We start from the raw sequence: 24,920 nt of genomic DNA, 5'->3' as shown, positions 1-24,920 counted from the left end.
TAATCCAGAAGATGAGAAATGGGATGTTAACCCATAAAGCACATGCACTACTGAAGCACTCTAGTGTTCCAGCTTACAGAAAACCACCTTGCATTCCTCACATACATACAGATCTTCAAAAAAACAGTTACTGCTTAACATCACTATGGAATAATCTCTACTTTGTTGATACTCTCCTGCCAAAACAACTGTTCTTAAAGCATTTCTGCCGCATCTAACGACAAAACCGACGCAATTCAGCAGTTTTGCTGATCGGTGGAGAGAAGCAGGGCCGGAGGGAGGTGGGGGGGGAGCTGACTCGGCTCAGGCCCGAGTTAAACCTCCGGGAGAGCCACGCTGACGGGAGCAGCCCAACAGACAACCGAGGCCGAGGGCCACCCCGCACCTACCGACCCCTCTCACCTGCAGTTGAGTCCTCAGCCGCTCCCTGGGCACGCCGACCAGGGAGCAGACCTCCAACAAGCCCGAGGGCAGCGCATCCTCCATGGCACGGCGGGGAAGGAGGGGACACACCGCTCCTCCGGCGGCTCCGTCCCTCAGGGCCGCTCCCCACCTCCCAGTTGGCCGGGCGGGACGGAGCCGGCTCCTCGACCCGGATCGAGGGACCCGCCTCTCCGCTCACGGTAACCCTCCTCTTGATTGGTTTTTCATCCTGTCGCTCTTGACTGTGACCAATCAGAGCCATAAGAGGTGGCCTGACGGGCCGGGCGGGGGCGGTGCCTTGCCGCTCGCTGCCCGCCGCGCTGAGGTACTTTCCGCCTTCACTGCCCGACAGTAGTCGTGGGAGTCCCTTTCTTCGCACCTCTTCTTCACCGGGAGAGCCCCTTGAGAAGCTATTTTTCTTCCGAAAGGGAAGCTGAGGCCAGTTTCCCGGAGGTGTTGATCACACGTAAAGGCTGAGGTGCCTCAAGGCTGCCCGGTGCCTCTGAGAAGCGGGTGAAGTCATGGCCAGGTGCTTTGATAAGAGGTGCTGTCCTCCTCCTGTTTGCTTCAGGTGACTCAGCAGTAGTGTGTGGCTGACATTAAATTAGAATCACGTTTATGTAACACAGCATAGTTTCGACAAGCTGTAACCACAGAGCTGATGGCAGACTGTGGGGTGTTTTCTCCTCAGAAGGTTCTCGGCTGGGGCTGCCCACGCAGCAGGGAAACAACTGAAGGGACTCTGCTTTCTTTCTGAGCTGCTCAGTACACATAGTGAGTCACTATGTATTGCCTCTGCGTAGATCTTCACCAACATAAATATTTTCCCTCTGGAAACAGAGTGACAGCATGAGGCACCTGAAACTCTAAAGAGCAGTTTCTTTGAAACTGAAGGCGTAAAAGTTAGTTTCAAACACAGCCAACCACTTCTTTATGGTCTTTTCGTGATCTTTTTAAACACAAAAATATCCCAAAATAAATGTCTGCAGCATTTTACAAGTTTGTTATCAGTCCCGTGTTCAGAACAGAGTTTGAGAAATACAAAGGACGTTGGGAACATAGAATCACAGAATCATTTGAGTTGGAAGGGACATTTGAAGATTATCTAGTCCAACTCGGTGACTCAGAGAGCTCAGTGTGATTTGTTGTATTGTAGATAACTGTACTGCGAACATCTGTATTTAGTCAAATCAGCCCTGATTCTTTTGGGTTTTAATCAGCAAAGCCATTCAATGTGTCTTCATCGTAGCACTTTCCCACACATACGTTTTCTGTCATCTTTGGTGCCCATACTGTTGTGCTCCGTCCTCAAATTTTGTGCTCCTTCCCAACGCATATGAGATAACCGTATGATAGCAGCAGCTCCAAGGTGAAGCTGAGAAAGGAGTTTGCACTCCAGAAGCTCTAGGACTGCGTGCTGTAAAGCGTTTTAAGTGTCTTAAGGAGTTACAAAATATTATGGCTATGGAGCGTGGTTTGTTAGTATTGATTTTCATTCACGCTTATACATCTTTTCAAACTGTACAGGGAGTATACAGTTTCGAAGTCAGGACTTTCTACACAAACTTGTACAGTTTCACCATTATTTGTATGAGGACTAAAGGAATTTCTTTTTGAAACTGAATATAGACATCATTTGTATTCTGTAGGTTTATTCATACACTGCTCAGTTCATTATCTTCTCTTTCACTTACAGTTACGATGATTGCACACCTGTATCACTGTTGCACAGCCATATCTTTCTTTCAGTGAGGACTGAAACTTAGACCACTACTTCCTTCCACTAACTGGCTCACAATAATACCCATTTCTGTGCATATAAGAAGTCTTTATTCTGTCTGGTAAGAGCTATGTGCTCTAGGCAAAGAGAAGACAGGAAGTACAGCATGAAGTATGCTGCTCTGCAGTGCATCAAACAAAACTCAGAGAGGTCAGGTTGTAATATCCTTTCCAATTTCAGCATATCACAGTTTTATATTCCTTCTTCCAGAATAATGAAGCAGAAGAATCCCATGGATGTGCTTTATTGGCGCATTATGTCATTTCTTTCATTGCCAGGCAATGCAAATTTACACCTGTATTAGCAACCAACCAACCACTTGGTAACTGACTATGCAAATTGGATTATTATTTTCAACCAAGGGTCCTGCACAGTCTTGAAATGTCTGTCTCAGGGTTTCAGATATTTATTCCTATTCTTAATATTGCTACAAAAACCTTTTTTATTGTCTTAGGTTTTGTTCAACTGAGTACAATGACTTTGAGCTCAATATTATTCTGTGAAAGGACACTGGATTCAGTAGAAAGGCATCAGGGAGAAAGGAGGACAGCTTAGGGATCTCAGCATATATTAACAGTTCCATCTGCATCTTCTTTCTTTTTTACTTGTTTTGTCTGTTATGCACTACCACTGTTTATGGTATAAGAGAATACAAATTCTTTGCAACGCTAACTATGATTTACCATGTGTACCTTTAGAGGTGCATAGATACATTTCACTGACATTACAGAAAAATGCTAACACAAGACCAGCTTTGATAAAGTACCACCAGATGGGATTTGTACTCTCCACTAATTGTACCTGCTCATATACTAAAGAAGTCAGTCAGCTACCATCTGCTATTTCCTCACAGTTCTCAAGCTATGAAAAGCTACCCCTAATTTAAACTTTTGTAGAGAAACGCGCTCCTTAAAGTTCACATTCTTTGATTTGTTGTGTTTAACCACCACTTCTAAGTTAGTGCAAGTACAAAACAAGGAGACAGTGAAGTCTATCATTTTTTGCCTGGGAAGGCTCTTTCAATACCTGAGCTAGTACCGCTATGCTGCACTACAGCGTGCAGTATGGACAGATCCCAGAACTGTCAGTAGTAGTCTTTTAACCTGCAAAAATATCTAACTAATTTAGTATGTTATTTACAGAATACTTTCCAGCTTGTATTATGGTTGTAATTAATTACCTTAATGTCTATCATCTCCTTTGAAACATAAAGGTAGACTGAGCCACACTGAATAAGGATAGGATATGGTAGGGAGGGAAGAGTGCCATAACCAGACATGCAGCAATGTTGTCTGACTTAATGTTTGCACCCTACCAGGGAGGGAGAGCATGCTAATGAGGTCAGCAAAATGTCCTCAGCCCCACTATAATCCCCCAACTTAATAAAAGCTTCTGCAAAGGGCTGTATGTAACACTGTGTGCAAGACTGGTATACACTGGTAAACTGGAACAAATTCAGCAGACTTGTCAAGATGGTCAGAGATGGAGACTTTCCCTGAGAGGGGAGGCTATGAGAACAGGGCTAGGGAAGAGATGGGTTCAGGAGAACTAATAGCCGGCTTAGTACCTCTAGGGAGGTCATCAACAAGACAGCCAAGCTCTTAGCTGAGGTACACAACAGGAAATGGAGCAACAGAGGCCACAAATTGAAATCAAGGAAGTACTGAATGTGTCTGAGAAAAATACTTTTCATTCTAAGAACATTTAAGCACTGGAACAAGGGCCTAGAGACGTGCCACATCCATCTCTGGAGGTTTTCAAGAAAAGACAGAATAAAGTCATAAGCAAATGGATCTGACCTGACAGCTGACCCTGCTTGGAGCAGGAGTTTGGACTAGAGACCTCCTTCCAACCTAGATAATACTGTCATTCTCAGTGACTCTCTATGTACAAATACAGCAAGAAGGTTAAGAATTCTTTATATAAAGGAAACAAAATGTTAGAATTCCAGTAAACCAAACAATTGTACAGTCTGATGTTTCAGTTCAACACAAATTATTTGCTTTGAGACAGGGTATCTGAGCCCCAGGGAAACAGCTTTTGGTGCAGGTGCAACATTTATTCCCCATCACCTCCATGTTTCTCTTAAATAGACTAGCTGTAATTTCAGTTTTCTACTCAGAAGAAATCCCTTGAAAATTCTTGGTGGAAAAAAAAAATGTGCTGAGCTTTATCACATGTAGCAACTTTACCTTGTCTGTCCTGGCAAAAGAACTGGACTAATGTGAGTGCTCTGAATATTAGAAATATTTTGCATCGCAGATATTGTGAGATATTCCTGAGGCTACAGCAGAGCTTCTTCCTGAATCTAATCACTACAGGGTCAATTTTAGCAGTGTTTTGTTTACATGGGATCTATAGCATGTCCCTCAAAACTGACTTGCTTAACATGATGTTTATTGTTCCAGTTATTTACCATCTGGCACAGTCTCAGGCAGCCAATGGTTTTGATAGTTTAACAATTTTTTTTAATAGAAGCATTAAGACTTCATAACATTTGTCGTTTTACCAGAGTGCTGTAAAAGAAGTGCAGATTCAAAATCACAGAAGTGGTGAGAAGAAAAAGGAGAGGTCAAATAGTGCAGAGAGACAGAAACTCGGATGTTAAAATTTCAGGTAGGGTATTTTTTGTGTACTAAGTTCTTGTATACATCATAAGAAAACTCAAAATACATAAGCACAGATACCCTAATTCATAACTATGAACTGCTTTTTTGTAAATAAAGGAAAATTGTTTCTGTCCCTGAAATCTAGAGAACCTCTCAGGCTGCTCCACTTCATTGAGAAGAGGTCTATCACCAGTTCATAGCTTGACAAAAGCACAATACAGTAAACTTCTTCATCAATAATTAGCGCTAACTTAGTGAAACACAAAATCCAAACACATTCCCTCTTGATCTATTTGTATCTGCACCTGCATCTCTCATTATGAAAAAATAGCATATATAGTTAAAATGAACTTTGCTTTGCATAAACAAATCTTCTCTAAGCTTGGGTACTGTTTAAGTGTGATAACATTGTTGGTTTTTAAATATTCACATTACAACATTTTTACAGAAGATTAATTTAGGTTAAAACAGAATACCAAGCAATTGTATTTTCCATGTAAAATAAATAGCTTCCAGGTGAACTCATTTTATCTCCAGATAAAAAATGTATCAAGAAAAAAACACAAAAAGGCAGCACACAGTGAGTCTCCTTTATAGCAGTCTAATGTAAAACAGAACGAAGATTATCTGTAGGCGTTAGCCAGTATGTTTATGTATAACATGAGATCACTTTAATATCACAGCACTTCATGCTGGTTTTCCTGGTTTGCTAGCATGCAAAGCAACACTGTGGAACACAGCCTTATGAAAGCCATTTCTCAGCACAGTAAGGATGGAAGGTGCCTAGAAGTGGTGAGCAAGGGTTTACCGATGGCAGTCATGCTTTACCAACCTGATTGCCTTTCCTTGATGACCAGCTTTGTGGAGGAAGTGGGAGAAGTTGATGTAGTTTACTTTCTTGCAAGGCTTTGATAGTTTCCCAAAGAATCCTTGCAGTCAAGCTGGAAAGGTATGGACTACACGGGTGGACCTCAAGGTGGCTGAACCATTGAGTTCAAAGGGTTGTAGTGAACAGTTTGAAATCTGACATCTGGTTATGAATAGCATTCATCAGTGTTGGAAACTGCAGCTAATAATACTTAATATCTTTATCACTAACACGGGCCATGGGATGAAAGACATTGTCAGCAAGCTTGTGGATGCCCCTAAGGAGGCAGAAGTTGTAAGACTGAAGGGCTCAGCTGCCAGAAAAGAAGGCTAAGAAAAGATCTAACTGAACTTACCTGAAGAGGGGTTATAAAGACAAGCAACACAGACTTGCTGAGAGGCAAACAATGGGAGGATGGGAGGCAATAGCCAAAAGTTGCAGCAGGAGGTATTCTGCTTGAATATAAGGAAAAATATTTTCACCATGACAGAGATTAAACAATAGACCAAGTTCCCCAGGGTGGCAGTGTAACCTCCTTCCTTAGAGATTTTTGAAACTTGGCTAAATAAGGAGCAGAGAGACCTAATCTATCTTTGAAGTTATTGATGTTTTGAGCAAAGAGTTAGACTAGGGACTTCCAGTGGTCCCTTCCAAACATTTGTCTTTGATTCTATAATTAATTAAGCCCATATTGCTTTATTTGCATCCAAGGCTCCATAGAGACTTGAAAGTACAGCAGAGAGAGAACAAAGTTCCAACATTTGCATAGCTAAATATATCAGGTACTTTCAGGTGTACCTCTGTATCACTCTAAAAGGACTTTATTTAAATATTGCCTGACACGTCAAATATAGCAATTAGATACATATTGCTTTATCACATGTGACTGAAAACCGACGCATAACCTCTTGTAAATAATTAACTGCAGTTTACAGCTTCAAAATCCCTGATTTGCATGGGGACATCACGGGGCAACTTCTAGCACGAGAGCAGGCAGCCTGCACTGCCCCAGGGCCAAGGAGGATTCTGTGCATAGCTGGAGGCACAGAGAGAAATTACTGTACTACAATGCCCAATAGTCTGTGTTTGTTTTCCATGTTGCATTTTTCCTGATGTTAAAATTGTGCAGCCAAATTATGGGTTGGCAAACTCACCTGACAATGTGCCCCGCTGTCTTATTTTCTGTGGTTCTTTTTTTTATTCCTCTATAATAACACTTCCAGTTTTCTTTAAGGTATTCTGTTAAAGTGCAGAGACAATATTTACTAAGGTGAATTATTCATCAAAGGTATTAGGCTTTCTTTTCTGGCACAGCTGAATCTGTTGCCATCATTCCTTATTTCAATTTATCTGTCTTTGGTGTATGGCGAATTTTTCAAAGTTGATTTACTTCAAATCTTCTAAGAGCAGAAAGCCACCTAAACACAATATTTTACTTGATGAAATAATATCATCAGACATACATGGAAATGACTGAAAATTATAAAAGAAGGGTCATACTCCACAAAGATTAACCTTGCTTAGTTTTCTGTGGTTTTACAGCATATACAACCTCGGGATTCCAGTCTGGTCACTGACAAGTATTATAGTAATGTACAGGAGTGCTCATGCCGATTGTCATAAAAAAAAATAGAGATTTTTTACTTAATTTTATCAAAAGTTGTTGTGAATGCAAAGGAATTCTAGAGTGAAAAAAAGGGATTGTCATGTGATTTGGGAAAGATTCCGCATTAGAGAAGTAGTGACTGAGAAAACAGTGGCCATAGCTTTCATAATACTGTCACCATTCACCTACTAAATTATGCAGTATAAAAGTATTTAGATTTTTGAGGGCTTGTATTGATCCCATTTTATGAAAAAAATAAAAGCAGATATATTCCAAGCTAGAGTTAGAAGCTAATTTATTAATACAGTCACAGAGGACAGTTTTATTTTTAAATCCTAGCTAAAAGATCCAGACTTCTTTTGAGTTCTCAGATTACGTAGACCAAAGGCTTCAGCGACTTTCTTAGCAGTTTTGTTCTCATCCACCTGTTGTATGTATTGGTAAGCTCACTTGCTGATCTTTTTTAAAATTAAGTCTTCAGCCCTCAGATTCTTCTTCAGGATCAAGCCCACACAACTTGTTACAGCATTGTAACATTAGACTGCAAATGCCTGAGGGTGGAAGGCATTTCTCAGAGTTTAGTACAGTTATCCAGCAGAGCAGGGCACTGATCCAAGGCACATGGATAATAGCAGTAACTAATTGCTTTCTGGTACTTCTGTGTTAAAGTTCTGCTATTGTTTTAAAGGGAAGCTGGTTTACATCTTTCAGCAGAGTGCACTTTGGCCCCTTCACGAAACGTCTGGAAGTTACATTGCTGTAAACTGTGAAATATATTATTCCTCAGTGTCCTGTATTGCACCAAAAGAGGGGTTGTTTTTAAAACATGCTAGGAACATGTAGTGTGGCACTACCATGTGAGATGTTCTCTTTCAGACCTTTCTTAAGGCAGTGCAAGTCGATCTGTGATCAAGAAGTGGAATGTGTGATATGAGTCCATACGTCTTTCATGAACAAAGTACATGCTTCTAGGGAGAGCAGGTTCAACTGAACTGGTTGAGTCTTTCCTGTCTTTCCATGGCTAAAATTATAAGAAAGCAACATTGTTTAATTGAGAAAGCACTACTGTGGAGTTCATAAATGAATCTATGAACAGATTTTCTTGCTAAGTCTATTCTTTAATTCATATTTCCCTGAATTTTCTCCTGGATTTAACATGATTCTTGTTCACAGAAGCTTTCTTACAGGGATTTGCTGCCAATATATTGCAGCGCCAGTGTAGAGTTGACTGACTTAAACAAGATACAATCACCTTTTTACAATGACATGCATGATTACCATGTCATTATGATAAAGATTTCAAAAGGAAAGAAGGTAATTTACTTGCGCACTGTCCAGAAACGTTCAGTCTCTTGAACTGAAGCAAATCTCAATATGGAAGTCTTCAGAGTTACTGCAGCAAGACCAGTCTGAGTTAACCAGGGACGAATCAAAGAGGATATTAATAAAGTAATGACTAGAAGAGTGGGCAGGGCACTGTGCAGCAGAGTATATTTATATGTTATAAAGGCTGCATTTATTTAAAAAGAAATCTTTAAAAAGTAGTATATTTTGTTTCAGGGAAAGCAACCCTCAAATTGAGTTGCCAAGTGATTCCAACTTATCTAAATCTTGTAAAATAACAACAGCCAAGCCTTCTGTTCTTCAGCACAGCCAAGAGCAACCCTTAAACATTAACAGCACAAAAGCTTTGGCTCTAAGCAGAATATGTAATTCAGCACTAAGCCAGCTGTAGGGTCTCCCATGCAATATTTTTGTGCTCCACATTATTATTTCTAACACCTAAGTAAAATAGGGGGCTTTAAACACCCTTGATGCTAAGAGTCCTACAGACCTATGGTATAGTCTCTTCTCTGAAGAGCTTACAGAACAAAAAGCCAAGCAGTGTGGCTTTGTTTTGTCTTTATTCTCTGAGTACAGATGGTGTTCAGTTCTTACTAAGTTAAAATAAATACCAGAACTTAAATATAGCAGCTACATCCTCCAGAAAAGTGATTGCATAAATATGCAAAATTTGCAGGCTTCTTTTCGCATTAATTCTAGCCACATCTCACTCACATCATCAGGCGATGCTTTTACCTGATTATCTTTCACTACCAGTCCCATTTCAGAAAGCAAATCCTGTTCTAGACACCTGAGCAACTTTCTGAAAACAAAACATCCATGGCTCTGGCTACTTCTGTAGCATATGACAGAGGTCAGAAAAGCTGTGCTTACCTCTCCAGCTGCCAGTAAGGAAAAGGGAAAAGCTGCGTGAGATGAAGATGCAGAGATGGCTACTGCCTAAGCAACAGCTACTCATTTCTACTTTCCCATTCTCTTCAAGCTACAAAGAGCAAACCTAGCTCTTCACAAATTTCCTCTAAGTTTTCTAGCACAGATCTTCATAAAATCATTGGAGTTGGAAGAGACCCTTAAAAATCATCTAGTCCAACTCCCCTGCAATGAACAGGGACACCTACAGCTACATCAGGTTGCTCAGAGCTCTGTCCAGCCTGACCTTGAATGTCTCCATGGATGGAACGTCCACCAGCTCACTGGGCAATCTGTGCCAGTGCCTCACTACCCTGATCATAAAACACTTTTTCCTTATATCCAATCTAAATCTCCCCTCTTTTAGTTTGAAACCATTTCCCCTTGTCCTATCACAACAGACTCTGCTAAAGAGTCTGTCCCCTTCCTTCTTATAGCCGCCCTTTAGATATTGAAAGGCCACTCTCAGGTCTCCTCGCAGCCTTCTCTTCTCCAGGCTGAACAGCCCCAGTTCTCCCAGCCTGTTCTTATACGAAGGGCGTTCCATCCCTTGGATCATTTTGCTCTATGGCCCTCCTTCTTCCTCTATGCATCCTGTTTACCATGCCAGAAGGCACAAAGACTCAGCCAGGCATCTGTCCGCATTCAATAGGATGACAGTATTCAGACTGCCCGCAATAACGCTAAGCATATGTTTGAAAATCAAGGTTTTTATACATATCCTCTGTTTTCAGAGCTTAGCATATTTGTTAATATTGTTTGCACTCTAAAGCACCACTTGAAAGCCAATGAATCATTTTTTGCTTTTGTCATATAATGAGACATTTTCTAATTTGCAGCAGGGAGGCATACATGGTTTGCATAAAAGATACAAGTCAGGAAGAAGGCTGAGGTCACTGTTTTTTTCAGTTACACCTCATTGACTCTGCATAAGTGTGACCTTTACTTTTTACAAGGTAAACTCAAAATGGTTGCTCTAGAAGTCATTAGCACTTGTTCTCCATTGGTACCTAAAGCCATCTGAATCCAGACTGCTAAACTGTCTTTGCCTTAGGGAACATTTGCACTGCACCCTCCCACACCGTTATTGCCCATTCCAACCCAAGGCAGACTGGATGCAGTTAATGATAACTGTAAGGATGACTGCTGTTAATGTGAACGTTTTCCACTGCAAACTGTGTGAATGCCAATACTGATTTCTCTTCAAACATGGTTCTAATTTCATGGCATTCAGCCACTCTCAGTAATAACAAAGTCTGAATTGCAAACTAGGCTCTAGTTCCCCCTTTTTCAATCATCTATCCATGCAATTTTTCTTTTAATTGAGAAGGAGAAGTTATGAAATGTTCATTCCTGGGCAACCTAATGCAATTTTGATGCTAGCCCTGCATTGAGCAGGGGATTTCACTAGAGTTCTTCAGAGATCCCTTAGAATCTAAATTTTTCTCTGATTTCATCTCTTTATAAAAGCAGGTGGAGTGAGTGTCCATGTCCAAGCTTTGGTAGCAGGACAGCTTCAGGGGTTGGCCGCCATGAGAAGAGACCACAAGCAGCCTCCATCTCCAACACAGCCAGTGATCTCCAAAATACCCCTGCTGCAGGCTGAAGGTGAGCCCCGTGGAGAGGAACCTTCGAAAGATTGAAGTGGACCTTGTGAAACAGAGGGATATTAGGGGAAGGTGTTTTTATTTTTGACTGGCAATGAATTAAGTCAGTCTTCCCCAAGTTTAGTCTTTTTTGTCCATGATAGCAATTGGTAAGCGATCTCCCTTTATCGCAACCCACAAAACTTTGTTGCCATGCAATTTATCCTCTGCTTTCACTAGGGCCCACTTTTTTCCAGAATGAAAACAATTTTTTTTTTTAGCAGCAGAAGGAATAAGAAAAGTAACAGCTTGGGAAAAGGCTGCACACATTTACTAGTGAGTACTGTGGAAGTTAGTAAAGTAGTGCCTAAGTTTTTATCCTACTTGTGTTGATAAAACCTGCTTTGGATGTTTCAGAACTGGGCACATGGAGATCAACAGAAGCAATGCTCTGAACACTTAGCTGCTTAATGTTGAGTTACAGGCCCAGGTGACAGCTGGAATTAACAATGACAAGTGAAGTACGTCACATTAGATTCACAACATCAAACCTAGCCATCCTTGCTTGCAACATATACCAGCACTAGCTGCACACAAAGAATAGGAAAAAAAAAACAGGAGGTGAGTTTATAAACAAAAAAAAGCTTTCTCCTGGGGACGAGAGAGAAAATGCTATATAATTGTTGATTTATTTAATGTCACAGTTCTTTGTGACACATTATAGACATGCACGGTCCTACTAGAAGGAACCTGTCTTTATAAGTGTGTGCAAACATGCAGGATGCAGACCATGAAAATGTAAACAAAGGTATGGTCTGCTTTTGACTAAGTAGTGGTGTGGGCAAACATGGTATGAGAAATAATCATAGCTCTGTAACCATAAGTTCCTTGTCTCCCAGGACTACTTCAAGTACGCAGCTCTGCAGAAGCTGCTGCAGTTGAATTTCTGAGTGCTACTGCCATTTACTTCAGGTGTTAGCAGACCAAAGCAAATCTTCTCCTTCCAGCCTGTCATGCTTTAGGATTTTAGATATTGCTTACACAGAGGAGTATGTAAAAATTACCAGTTTTAATGGAAGATGTACCTATGGCTCATAACAACTGTGAACAACTTAAATTCAAATAGACAGTGGGATGAGGACATCACTGAGAATAGAGGGAGTTCAAGGTGGATTCCATCTCAGGTACTTCAGTTGGTACCTGAAGAAGGATGTGATAACCCCCAGCATAACTCTTCTAGTAAGAGTACAGAAATACAAGAATAACTAATAAATACAGATTGGAAGTTGCAAGTTTCTAAAGAAGAATTTGCATATCTGCATCTTTTCAGTTACAACTGAGGGGAAAAAAGAAATCACACGATGTCATTCATGCATTCAGTATGACACGACTGTCAGAATGATAATCAAAAAGCTAAATTACATAGGCTTTTTCACCTATTTTTAACTGCCAACAAAAAGCTACTAAGACTAGCAAATGACTGCCCAAAAAATTAGTCCTAAGTTTATAGTTCTGGTGTACTAAAAATAGCAAAATTTGATTTCCCTTCCCTGCCAGCCCATTGATGTTGAGTAGTACCAGCTAGTTATTTTCCATATGACTAATAATAATACATGTATCTGCAAAGCTGTTTGCCCCGACTCACCTCTGTAAGATAACATGAGGAAAAAACATGCACTGCTTTCATCTCTATCAGACAAACAGTGCTGGCTGTAGATGAACAGTATCATACCTTGACATTCAGAACCTGAGCTGTTGTCTTCTGTGTTTCATCTTCTGTGCAGAAAAAAAACATGTGCAATAGCATCATAGATTTATTTTTAGCCAATTTGTTTACCTTGTTCCATCTGTTCAAAGGAAAAACATCACGATCAGGACAGGTACAAGGTTGGGCCAGATGTACAGGGGTGGTTACCTTTGATCTATTTTATGCAATTCTTCATCTTCAGATTTAATAAATGAGGACTTCCTCGTTTCACACTCTGTACAAGCATTAGCTCAAATACATGCCCATGAAAGAGGAGGTAAGAAGCAAGCATTTCACAAATAAGACAACTCAAAATTTGTCAGTTCTCAGGGAGAAAAAAGTCTATTCTTATCTGAAGTTGCCATAAGTACGGCAGCTGAGGCTTTTAACTTGGGCTAGTTTTAAATGAAAACTTCAAAAGGAAACGCAAGTATAAAACCTAGACCCTTCTGTCTATTAAAACCCAGCTGACTTACCTTCATCTTTGCACAAAATACTTTCTTCTTTCTATCTTTGGAATGTAAGCACGTCCTAAATGGAGGCAAGGAATTTCCAAAGCAGCTACAGATTTTGATTATGTTTTTAAACGTTGAGTTTGAAGTACTTAAGTGAAATTTTCCAAAACGTTGTCTTTCAAACTGCAGTTAAGTATTGAGCATAAACTGGAGTTGTATGGCCATTGCAACTTCTTGGAAAACAAAGATACCTCTGAGGAAATTTGAGGATGAATTACCCTTTCTTTGAAAAACAGAAGTTAGATAAAATGCTGGTGAAGTGTGGACTTCCTTTCCTGCTGGTAACAGAGAGAATAAAAGCTATAATTTTGTGTTCTATGCTAGCACATGTACTAACTGAACTCAAAGTCCTGTCTTCTCCTAAGAGCATACTTAGAGTGAACTGTCCTACAAAAGAGGTCAGGATTTCCCCTACCACAAACTACTCCCTTTATCTTCCTTATTATGTTTTGTTGAGGGAACTGGGCTTGTTTAGTTTGGAGAAGAGAAGGCTTCGGGGAGACCTCATTGTGGCCTTCCAGTACTTGAAGGGAGCATATAAACAGGAGGGGGATCGATTGTTTGTGAGGGTGGATAGCAATAGGACAAGCGGGAATGGTCTTAAGCTGAGACAGGGGAGATTTAGGTTAGGTATTAGGAGAAAGTTTTTCACACAGAGGGTGGTGACGCACTGGAACAGGTTGCCCAGGGAGGTTGTGGATGCCCCATCCCTGGAGGCATTCAAGGCCAGACTGGATGTGGCTCTGGGCAGCCTGGTCTAGTGGTTGGCGACCCTGCACTTGGCAGGGGGGTTGAGACTCGATGATCTTTGAGGTCCTTTTCAACCCAGGCTATTCTATGATTCTATGATTCTATGATTCTATGATTCTGTGATTCTATGATTCTATGATTCTATGATTCTATGATTCTATGTGCAGTATCTTCTAGGTAAGAAAACCCCAGCTCCTTTTCTCCGCTTCTATTTAACTCTTGCTGGGCCTACTTCCATGTTTTCTGAAAACAAAACCAAACAAAAATTTGATTTTCACTATGGCTTAATCCTATTCAGGTTTCACAGACACTCATAAAATTTTGAATTAATAAAATGCCCCAACACTTGTTCCCACAGCCGCCAATGAGCTCATGTCTGAGCCAGCCTGAAGCTAGAACCTAGGACTTGTTAAATTAGTTCCCTGTAATGTCTACACAGATCTGACTGACCACGTCTCTTCAAGAACAAGGAAATATTACCCAGATCAGACATCTGATTGTCCTAAAGAGGAAGAAGGCTGTTTTCTAGCTCTGAAGGTCATGAGGAGGTGGCAGGAGTTATTTCAATTGGTAATGACAGAAAATGTTCATTCAAATACAGTCAGCATATCAAGTGGCATTTTAGAAACCCTTTAAGGGTGAGATGGACACAGCTGCAGGCAACTGCTTTTGTCTAGTTGGGAGTAGGGCATGGAGAGGTCACATTTGCTCCAGCCTGCATTATCTTACACAAATCACACTAGAAAAATATTTCTAAAAGGTTCTTGAAAAGCTTAGATATGACAACCTGAAATTGAACTGTAAAAATTAAGGCATAGAAAATCTTATAAGTTTAAAAAATAACAATTAAAAAAATATATTAGCATCAATTCCAAAGAATAAAAATTTGGAGGATCTGTCATCTTAGCTGCTGTCGCATGTCACAAATAACTGTGGCTTCATACAAAGTCTTTTTCACTATGGTCCTCCCAGTTTTATCTATGCTGCAGGCAGCAGACAAAAAGTATTGAGGATCAGTGGGCTACCTCAGCAATTGGCTCCAAGGAGTTTTGTGAGATTAAAAGTGGAGCTCTTTTAAAAGCTATTTTATTTCCCAAATAATAGTTTTAAAATCAAATTTTATGTATCAGTGAGACATGTTTAAGAGAAATATTAGTTTTAGGTATGACACTTCTGTCAACATAGCTACATCACTTGTGCTGAGATAGATAGGCTAATTTCTTTGACAGCAATGTGCTGACTGTAAGACTTGCTATTTATGTAACTTCTTTTATCTCAATATGTACTCTCTCACCCTAAGTGATATGTATTTCCTGAAATAAACACACACCAGCACTGAATTCAGAGCAGCCACAACCGTATTTTAGCTTCTGCAGATGAAAACAGAACCCAGTCTGATATAGCAGAGTCTGCAATGGCTGAAAAATCCCTTCGTCAGTTTTCATATTAATAACCTCCTCCGCTCATACCAGAAGGTTATGGCCTAGCACCTTCCAATTTCTTTGCTCATTGCCTGCCTAAAATCACACAGCCTTTCCTTAACATGATTCTAAGACTTTTCTCTGGAATTATTAGTTAAACAATCCTCCACTCTGCAGTGGTATTTAAACACACTTAGACATGCTCATGAATTACCCTTCATAACCTCCATTATGAATTCACGGCTATCATACTACACAAATTAGTTACTGTTAGATGTTCAAACAATCAATTTCATGCTTTCTCTCATGCTCTGGGCTTAAAAAAAATATTTACAGAGCTCTCTCATTAGCTTTTCTCAAATCCTTCCCTTTTTTTTTTTTTTTGCCACAATACAAAAGCCCTGGCAACAGCTTACATCCTGTGCTGCCTGCCTATCGCACTGATCACTATTGCCTCTCTGCTGTCTTTAATTCCCCTCAGTGACTGTATCCATCTGTTTTTTCTTGTCACGCATCTCAAAAGAAATTTGGAGCAGGATTACCTTTTCGTTTCAGATTTTTATTGCTTCAGTCACAGTGGGATCAGGTTTTTTGTGAGTGAAATTCCAACATATAATGTTCACAATAGTGAGCAAATGGAGAGACAGACAGGAATATGCCTAAAATACCCAGTGATGGGCAGAAGTCAGCGTGCTAACCATCCCTCTCTGTTTGCATCCTTTTTCTTGCAATTGTAATCCTCCTTGCTACAGAGGAAGCCCAAGCATTCTAGGAAGGATGAAAATCCAATTTAAAACAGGAAGGTAATTCTAGGGGAAAAAAAAAGAGTTGCTTATCCAATTTACCATGAGTTTCAAAACTCTAGCGAAGCACATGCAAAATATGTCATGGCTGTTTTTAACCACTAGGAGACGTATTCAGACCACCTCCCCTCTAAAACAGACAGACATGGCACATTTTAGCTTTTAGGTCAAGGGAATGGTAAAGATCTTCCCTCACTCAGGGCTGCAATAACCTACAGAACATCCATCCTTGTGTTTGGGATTGCCAGACTCCTGAGACTCCCGGGAATGCTCAGTGTGTCTCGCTCTGAGCTGCAACACGAGCTCCAATATAACACAAACTCTTGAGTACCCTGATTTCTTCACTGTCCCAGACTTCTGAGTGTGATTGTATCACACCCAGCAACAACAGACATATTAACACAGCTCCGAATTAACAGGAAGTCTCTTCAGCTAAAGAGTCTGTTGTCATTAATGACCCATCCTGTTTTCACAAAGCTCTGGGCTCTTCTGCAAGGATGAGCAGACACGGCTTGGCTAGGATTGTTAGTTGCTGTAGGTTAATGTGCTTTATTGCCTGCAGCTGCCATAAAACCTGAGGACGTTGGCTGTTTGACTGTTGTAAGTATTAATTCTTGCAAAGCTCCAAAAATGTCTTTGGGAGATTTTGCACGCTGGTGTTCTTCATGATTTCAAGGCTCGGATATCACAAATTTCTGTAGGAAAGTACAGCTGCAGAAAGACTGGAATCTCTTTATCCAATTCCAGATTGACCAAACAGGCTTCAAAGAGGAAAAGCTACAACAATGGAGGAAAAAAAAAAAAAAAAAACTTCAACAAAGCTTTATTCCTCAATTAAATTCTGTCCAGTGTATCAAGTTCACATGCACAGAAGTCTGCAAGACAAATTCACAAACTGGTTGCATAATTCCAAAGCTCAGAAAATTATATAGAAAGTAAACATTTTGTTAACTTTTTCATTATTCTAAGAAGATTGTAACAGATAAATCTACATTTAAAATGCATATGCAATTTTTGAGATACGCCTGTGAGAGCAGAAGCTTGTCTCAGTGTTTCCTTGCCTATTACAGATGTGAATGTGGAGGTTTAACTGGTTGATGCTTTGAGAGTTATTTAACTTCTGTATGATGCAACAGGACTGTACAATGGTGTATAAAGAACAAGCACTGAACAAACACATAAATAATCCACAGATGAAATTTAGTTGCATGAGGTTTAGCATTCAACAGCCAAATGCCACTTGCTACAATCGCAGGAATGAGCATCACTGTTAGAAGGCAGCATTTTGACACTGTCTAGTCTGGGGAAGGACCTCTCACCCTCCAGAGACTGAGCCAGGTCCTACTGTGGAGAGGAATAACTTTAGTGATAGGTTTCTTTTTTTTTTTTTCTTAGTCTTTAAAAGTCCATAAAATCACTCTAGTAACTATTTCTTAGAAAGAAAAGCACCAAAGTGATCTTTAACGAAGCGTGTGGCAGTAAAGTGGTCAGTGTGTTACACTTTGGACGTAGGTTTGAATATTGCTTGGCTAAAAAGCTGTAAGTCAGCTGGTTCAGCTCTCAGTTGTACCCATTTATACCAGATTTGGTCAACCAAATAGCTGAGGCAGCAATGCCACAGATGCACACTAGCCAAAAAGCCGTGTGGTCACTGCCACACTCCCAGTGTGTCTTCAGGGCTGGACCTCACCTCCCAGCTTTTTGTGTAACCCCAAGGGAAATCATTTCACCTGCCAGCTGCACACTTCTCCCCTGTAAAATGTGAGAAATCTTCCCTTATCCGTGGGGAATTGCTTCCTAACATATGCAAAGTGCTTTGAGAATCTCTGATTAGAGGGGTAAATTTAGATGTTTAGAAGTAGTACATGAATAATCTCTGAGATCAGACATTTGTAGCATATGATATTGACATGCTGACAGCTTTTTCTAAAAGGAAGCAGTGTCATAGCTTTCCACAGATAAAGAAGTGAAAGAATAATAAAATCATAGAATCACATAATTGCTTGAGTTGGAAGGGACCCTTAAAGGTTGTCTAGTCCAACTTCTCAGCAATGAACAGGGACACCTACAGCTACATCAGGGTGCTTAGAGCCCTGCCCAGCCTGACTCATCCACCACCTCTCAGGGCAACCTGTGCCAGCACCTCACCACCCTCATTGTAAAAAAAAACAAAAACCTTTTTTCCTTATATCCCATCTAAAATTCCCCTCTTTTCGTTTGAAACTATTTCCCCTTGTCCTATCAAAAAGCACCAGGTGAAGCTTTTCCCACAGCAGCAGCACCTACGAGATGCCCATCCCACCTTGATTCTCAAACGAGGCACAATTTGACAGCCTTTACTTTGGTAAGGATGTTTACAGGTGTTTTCTCTTTTACCCATCTGCCTGTTTTCACAAAGACGGCATATTTCTGTTCAAAATTTTGCCTTTCTGATTGAAAACATTCGAAAATTATTAGAAAGAAAACGAAGGATGGGGAGAAATCCACCATGTGCCACCATGATCAGTCATGATCCTACAAGTCTCTGTAGGAAACCAGTCAGAAAACATGCAATTAAGATAGCCAGCATCAGTGAGGATGGAAATGCTCTGACAGTCAAAAATAACCATTTTGTGTGAAAGTTGCTTTCCAGGCAGTGCAGAACATCCAAACCCAACCTTTTCCTCTGGAATCCAGCCTCAAATGCATTTTTTGCTCAGCTTGCATATGCTGTTGCCATTTGCAGGAAGCACGTACTGCCTTTGTCTGATCTCCATTAAAAAGAGCAAGAATAGATGGGTAAATTTGATTTTCATTTCCCTGCTTAGAGAAAATAAATTCTGTAGGAAAGGCACAGAGAAGGGCTGACAGCTTTCTGAAGACAAGAAAACCTCCTCTGGCTCCTTTCCCAGTAGAAAAACATTCATTGTCATGCTGCTAATTGCGCCACACACATCTGTACCTTTTTGTGCTTTTCAGGGAGTTGATAGCTGCTGCCACAGATCCAGCTCTTGTGCAACTGCCCTCCCTACCCTGCAGGGTTAATGTTTGCAAACAGGCACACAATCATTTGTTTATGCTCAGCTGCATGGACAATACAGACACAGTTATGTGCAAACAACACCTCGCCTTGTAGGCAGCAAGTCACATCGCATGCCTGATGTTAAGTGTAAGTCATGTGCAAATTCATCTCTGGCCCTTGTCCAAGCCTCCACTTACCTTCCCAGCTATGAACATACAATGTTAGACAGCACTGGATGCCTAAATCACACCGCTTAGTTTTCTTGAAGGACTGCAGCTCCCTTTGGTCTCTCCTGCCTTACAGGTTGGAACAGCCATCCTGCTTCCAAACTACATGCAGAAGGCAGCACACTTAAGCTATTACTATAGCATCTGAAATGACTTCTAACAGCAGTTCAGAAACCTCCAGGCTTGGCTGAGTCTGGCCCCCACAGCCTCATAGTCACGGGTAGCAGGTGGCCTGAATAGCTCTCATGAATTCACTACGCCATATTATTCCATCTGTCACAGGCACCATAAGGTATGCCCACCCTGCATACAAAGCCTGCCACACAGGGTGGGCTGCCCAGCTGGGGCTGTGTCTGCCTGTGAGTTCCTCCAGGGCCCTCGTTTCCCCACCTCTGGGATCACTGAGCAGAGCTGACAACTCAAGGAGCTCACAGCTGAGCAGCAATTAGGTGCAGCTCAGTGCTATCCCAGCTCACCCCATCAAACTTTGACTCTTTGGTCTCCTAAAGACTCAGACCCCGTGGCTTGTAGGTAGAGGTTTTACAGGGTGATCAGCAGTCCTATGCAATTTGCTGTGTATCCTCTTAATTTTGCTATGGGCTTTATGCTCTGATGATTTTTACTCAGAGTGATCGTTACCAGGCAAAATTTTGTGGGTAGTGTGGTCTATTAACCAGAAGTACTTAAGCACACAACAAAAACTTAGAAATTATATACATTTAAACCTGTTTTAGGATATAGAAGAAGGAAAAGGGAAAGAGAAAGGGGAAGGGAAGGAAGAAGAAAAGAGAAGAAGGGAGAAAAAAAGGCAGAAGAAAGGATGGAAAGAAAGATTGAAGGAAAGAAGAGAGAAGGAAGAGATGGAGGAAGGAAGGAAAGAAGGAAAATCGAAAGATAGAAAGACAGAAGGAAGGAAGGAAGGTGGGAAGGAAGGAAGGAATTAGGCATGATTAAGTGAATCTTCCAGATTATACATACCATTACCACTAGTCTGAGATTCAGGGACAGGGAGATTGGTTGTACCCATCGCTCAGAGCATGAGGGTGTCTGAGCATCATCCCCTCACTAGACAGGCTTTGAAACGTTACTGCAATTTGAATATCCTGGCTGGAGGTTGCAGCACTTCAGATGCAATTTTTTAACTTCAAAAAAAGGCAGACATAGCAGTGCAAATTAGTCACAGCTATGGAACACCGAATAAAATGCATTAAAATTAGAGCAAACCTTAGCTTCAATACAGTTTTTTCATTAGTTGCAAACTACAGATAGCATTTTTTTTGTCTGTTTCCTATTTACATTTTGAGAGACAGACTTGCTGGATATTCCCTTCAAGCAGGAGCACCTGAGTGCTTCATCCCAAGTTGTTCTCAGTGATTTCCTCACTAATCATCAAAATTTAGTTCAAACTCCATACTCACTTCTATTCATCAAATTATAGAATCATAGACTGGCTTGGGTTAGAAGGGATCTTAAAGATCATTTAGTTCTAATGCAGGGAATTTTCTAGAATCTGAGCTATATTCTTTTTTTCATCCATCAATGTTTGTGTTACCATCAATATTTTCCTGCTGTGTGAGCCTGCAGCAAAGTCCTTGCTATTAAACTCTTACATTCCAAGGTGCAGTAGGGAAGGAAACGTGAAGGGAAATGCCCTTTTTCTGATGGAGGCCTTGAGAGCCAAGGCAGAACCAAGCTGAAATGCAGATGAGGTCGAAAGGGTGCACACAAATGCCAGACTTGTCCCCTCTCATTGCAGCTGGAGCAGGATATTTGGCCAGGAAGGAAGCCACCCCCTCACCCCCAGTGGGATTTCCCTATTCTGCAGATAGTTCTGCTGTGATATGAGAGTCTCACCACATCCTAAGCGATTCCTCATCCTCCTCCTGCACCACCAGCAGCTGCTACCTCACTGCTGAAATTGCTCTTGAGTTTAATGGGGAACTAATCACAGCAAAGGGTATTGGGCAGGTATACCAGCCTGGGCAGCACCCAGCTGGAATAGGCAAAGTCTGGCTGCAATAAGTAGTGCATGACCCCTGGTTTGTGGTCCAGCCTTAGCACTATGCCAAGGGAGGATTTCTTTGGGCCTCTCTGGGCTGTAGTAAGATGTTGCCCAGTGATGGACTCTGAAGGAGGAAAGGAGATGGTTGGTTAGGTGGTTCGTTGTTTTTCATAAAAGGAAGAAGTTTCTTTTCTGACAGCTGGACTTGATTTAAACAACCTTACATCAGTTTTAAAGACCCATTTTGCTCATGAAGAGATCTTGTTTGAACTAATTTCCCTGGATGTGTTCAAGAAACGTGTAGATGTGGCACTAAGGGATATGGTTGGTGGATATGGTGGTGATGGGTTAATGATGACTTGATGATTTTAGTGGTCTTTTCCAACTATAATGATTCTATGATTCTATAATAATTCCCATTTGGATTGCACATACCAAGTGCAGTGCTGGTGAATTTGCTCAAATTCAGGGCTGAAACCAGAAATTCTGTGGTCATACAGTCAAAGAGAGCCAACAGCTCTACATATTTTACACTTCAGGAGAGGTGGCAAGCAATGTCTGTAATAGCTTTAAGTTGTTTAAACTTTGTAGTTACGCAGACTGGAAATACAAGGTGGGGCTGGACAAGAATCAATGACCATCAGTCAAAGGGTCTGAGCAGAAAGACTGAAAATAAGGATTTGAGCTAGAGATCCTGAAAAGAAGCTGGAACAGGACAAGACCTGGGAGATTTCCTTCCTCCTAATCTAGCTAAGTGTGACTACCATCCCAGCACAGCTGAGATGTCCTAACTGAGCTATTGCTGTAAGAATGTTAGCTCGCTCCTGTTTCACAGATGTGCTTCTTTCTGCCCCTACCATGAACAATTCCCTTCTGATGATGCCCTGCATCATGTCTCATATGACTTCTAGCCAGGCTGTGGAAGACACAGCACTAGATGCTTCTTATTATGATTCTGCTGGGGCTCAAGGGGATTTGGAATTTTTCTGAAGGCATTATCACAGTTCCAACTTCAGCCTTCATTGTCCTCCATGGAGGTTGGGCTTTCCTCTGGGCAGTAGCATTGCTGGAGCACTGTGAGCTAAAGCTGGGAGGTTACCAGGAGAGGAAATGCTTTGAAAATGAGATCTCCTACTTCTGTGCAGTGCAACGGGCTATTTTAGGATCAGATTGTGTCGGAGATATGGCAGGGACAGGATTACTGCAGCTGCCAAAGGAAATGCTGTTGTATCCAAAGTTTTTCAACGCATAAGACACTGTGCACAGAAACCCTCCAGGCTCACTGGTTCCTCTCCTCCCCGTTTGGCACAGCCTCTGGGCTCAGAAGCCAGGAGTTTCTGCAACCACAGACATAGGTTCACAGCAACACAAAGGAGCAACCCCACCACTTGCTCCTTCCTAGATGAGTAAGGATTACACCTTCCTAGATGAATAATAATTTCCCCCAAAGCTCTGAATTATAGCAAGAAGAAAAGGTTGAGGGAGCAGACAAAACTCCAGCAGTCCCGGGTGCATTTAGCAACATCGTTTAGAAAACATCAGCTCCCATGGATATCACACCCTCTTGTCTGCATCAGATTCAGTGATTTCCCCATCCAGCTGCAGCTCCCCAGCTATTTAAATGATGTCAGATAATTAAACATACTATGAAAGCTGCTACAGTACGTGTCACAGCTCTGCTCAGTTTCACCAGAGGCAATTCCACTGAAATCCTCAGTTCTTAAATTTTCTCATAAGCAATCTGTTGGGACTGACAGGACGCATGCATCGCCCGGACCTTCAGTGCAGAGGTCACGTCTGCAGAGGCATCAGCCTTCATCATGCAGTGCCCAAAAGCGATTGCAGCATTCCAACTCCTCCAAGTTATGTCTTCATGGTATGAGCTAGAAAAGCTGCAAGCCACACTGAAGGGCCCTGCAGACCTTTGTCAGTCAGTATGCTGAATGGTCGCTCCAAGAATTACCTGTGGATTTATTACCCTTCAACATAATTTGAGAAGAATGTTGCCTTCTCTATTCTTGTAGAGATTTACAGCTGCCTAGAAACAGGCCCTTTTTCTTTTTTAATTGAGTGATCTGTCTTTTGGGGAAATATTTTATTTTGAGCTGTATGTTTCAAGGTCTTTGACTGTGTCACTTTCACTTTATTTAGCTGTGCTGTCACAGCAGCCTTGTGTACTCCAAGCTCCACTATCCCTGGCAACCTTCATGCCTCATGTGCTCATCTTTCCTTTTATGCATCTCTATGATTCTTCCCAAACTGCCTCGTGAGACTGATACATGGCCCTAAACCAGGACTTATCTGCATGGGAGATTATTCCAGAGATTTTGGGATAACTTCTCTCTATAGACAGACTTCCTGCAGAACACGTCCACATCTGGGAGTTAGAGCTGTCACAGTTCACTGTGCCATTGTACCACTGTGAATCAGTGCAAGCACTAACTCAGGGAACGTCCTTGATTACTGGAAAAAGGTCAGTGCAGAATTGTATTTGAGGTATGATCACAACCAACAATCAAATATATATGAGTCTTAGAAGAGATGAGATGGAATGGGATGGGATGGGATATGATGCTAAGGGATGTGATGCGATGCAATGGGGTAGAATTTCATAGAATCATTAAGGTTGGGTAAGACCACTACAATCATCTAGTCCAACCACCAACCCATCACCACCATGCCCACTAAACCATGCCCTTCAGTGCTACATCTCCCCTTTTCTTAAAACCTCTACAGGTGGTGACTCTACCACTTCCCTGGGGAATTTGTTCCAGTACCTCACTGCTTGTTCTGAAAATAAATTTTTCCTAATATCCAACCTGAACACCCCCAGTACAACTGGAATGGGAGGTTATTTAGTACAATCACAACATATGTGAATGCAGTCACTGGCAGACTGTCTTCAGTGCTTATTATGCTGTTTCAAAAAGGAATAACAAGGCTGTGGAGTTTAGGGTCAAGCACTGTTCTTACAGTAATGAATGAAAGAAAAACTAAAAGAAGAATTGGAGCCATTTATCTGGGAAAGATAAGATGCCATAAATCAAATAAAACATGGTCTAGGACACGTGGATTAAAAGTGCCTGTTTCCCCTTTTCTAGAACAAAAGAACAAAGTGTCACTCAAAGAGGTAAGAAATAGTAAATTGTAATTTTACAAGAGAAGCACTTGCTCAACGTAACTGCAAAACATGGAGCTCCGGCATTCTCTTAAAACCAAAAAGAGAGAAATCTTGATTTGGTAACAGATACAGGTACACACACAGTTGCAGTGCTGAAAGCTAAAAAACTATTTTAGAAGAGAGATAAACAATTCAGCATCTATTATAT

General features: G+C 41.2%; 1 protein-coding gene and 1 long non-coding RNA gene across 3 annotated transcripts in view; one reads left to right on the top strand and one right to left on the bottom strand.

Annotated features, from left to right (window-relative positions):
* Positions 1-627, bottom strand: part of DENND3 (DENN domain containing 3) — a 39,123-nt gene extending 38,496 nt beyond the window's left edge. The window contains exon 1 of the mRNA XM_021387175.1: positions 403-627. Within this exon, the coding sequence (XP_021242850.1) occupies positions 403-486 (84 nt within the window). The 5' untranslated portion in view covers positions 487-627. The remainder of the gene's footprint in view (positions 1-402) is intronic.
* LOC110393833 lies at positions 628-13,846 on the top strand. Of its 2 annotated transcripts, none has more exons than XR_002435225.1 (3): positions 628-967; positions 4,716-4,819; positions 11,010-13,846. It is a non-coding gene; the product is annotated as an uncharacterized LOC110393833 (long non-coding RNA). The 2 variants fall into 2 exon arrangements; XR_002435224.1 differs by having other exon boundaries at positions 628-994.

The sequence above is a fragment of the Numida meleagris genome, chromosome 2 (genome assembly GCF_002078875.1).
Source record: "Numida meleagris isolate 19003 breed g44 Domestic line chromosome 2, NumMel1.0, whole genome shotgun sequence".
Classification (NCBI taxonomy): Eukaryota; Metazoa; Chordata; class Aves; order Galliformes; family Numididae; genus Numida; species Numida meleagris.
The sequence above is the reverse complement of the archived record's forward strand: the minus strand, read 5'-3'. Positions and strand labels throughout refer to the sequence as shown.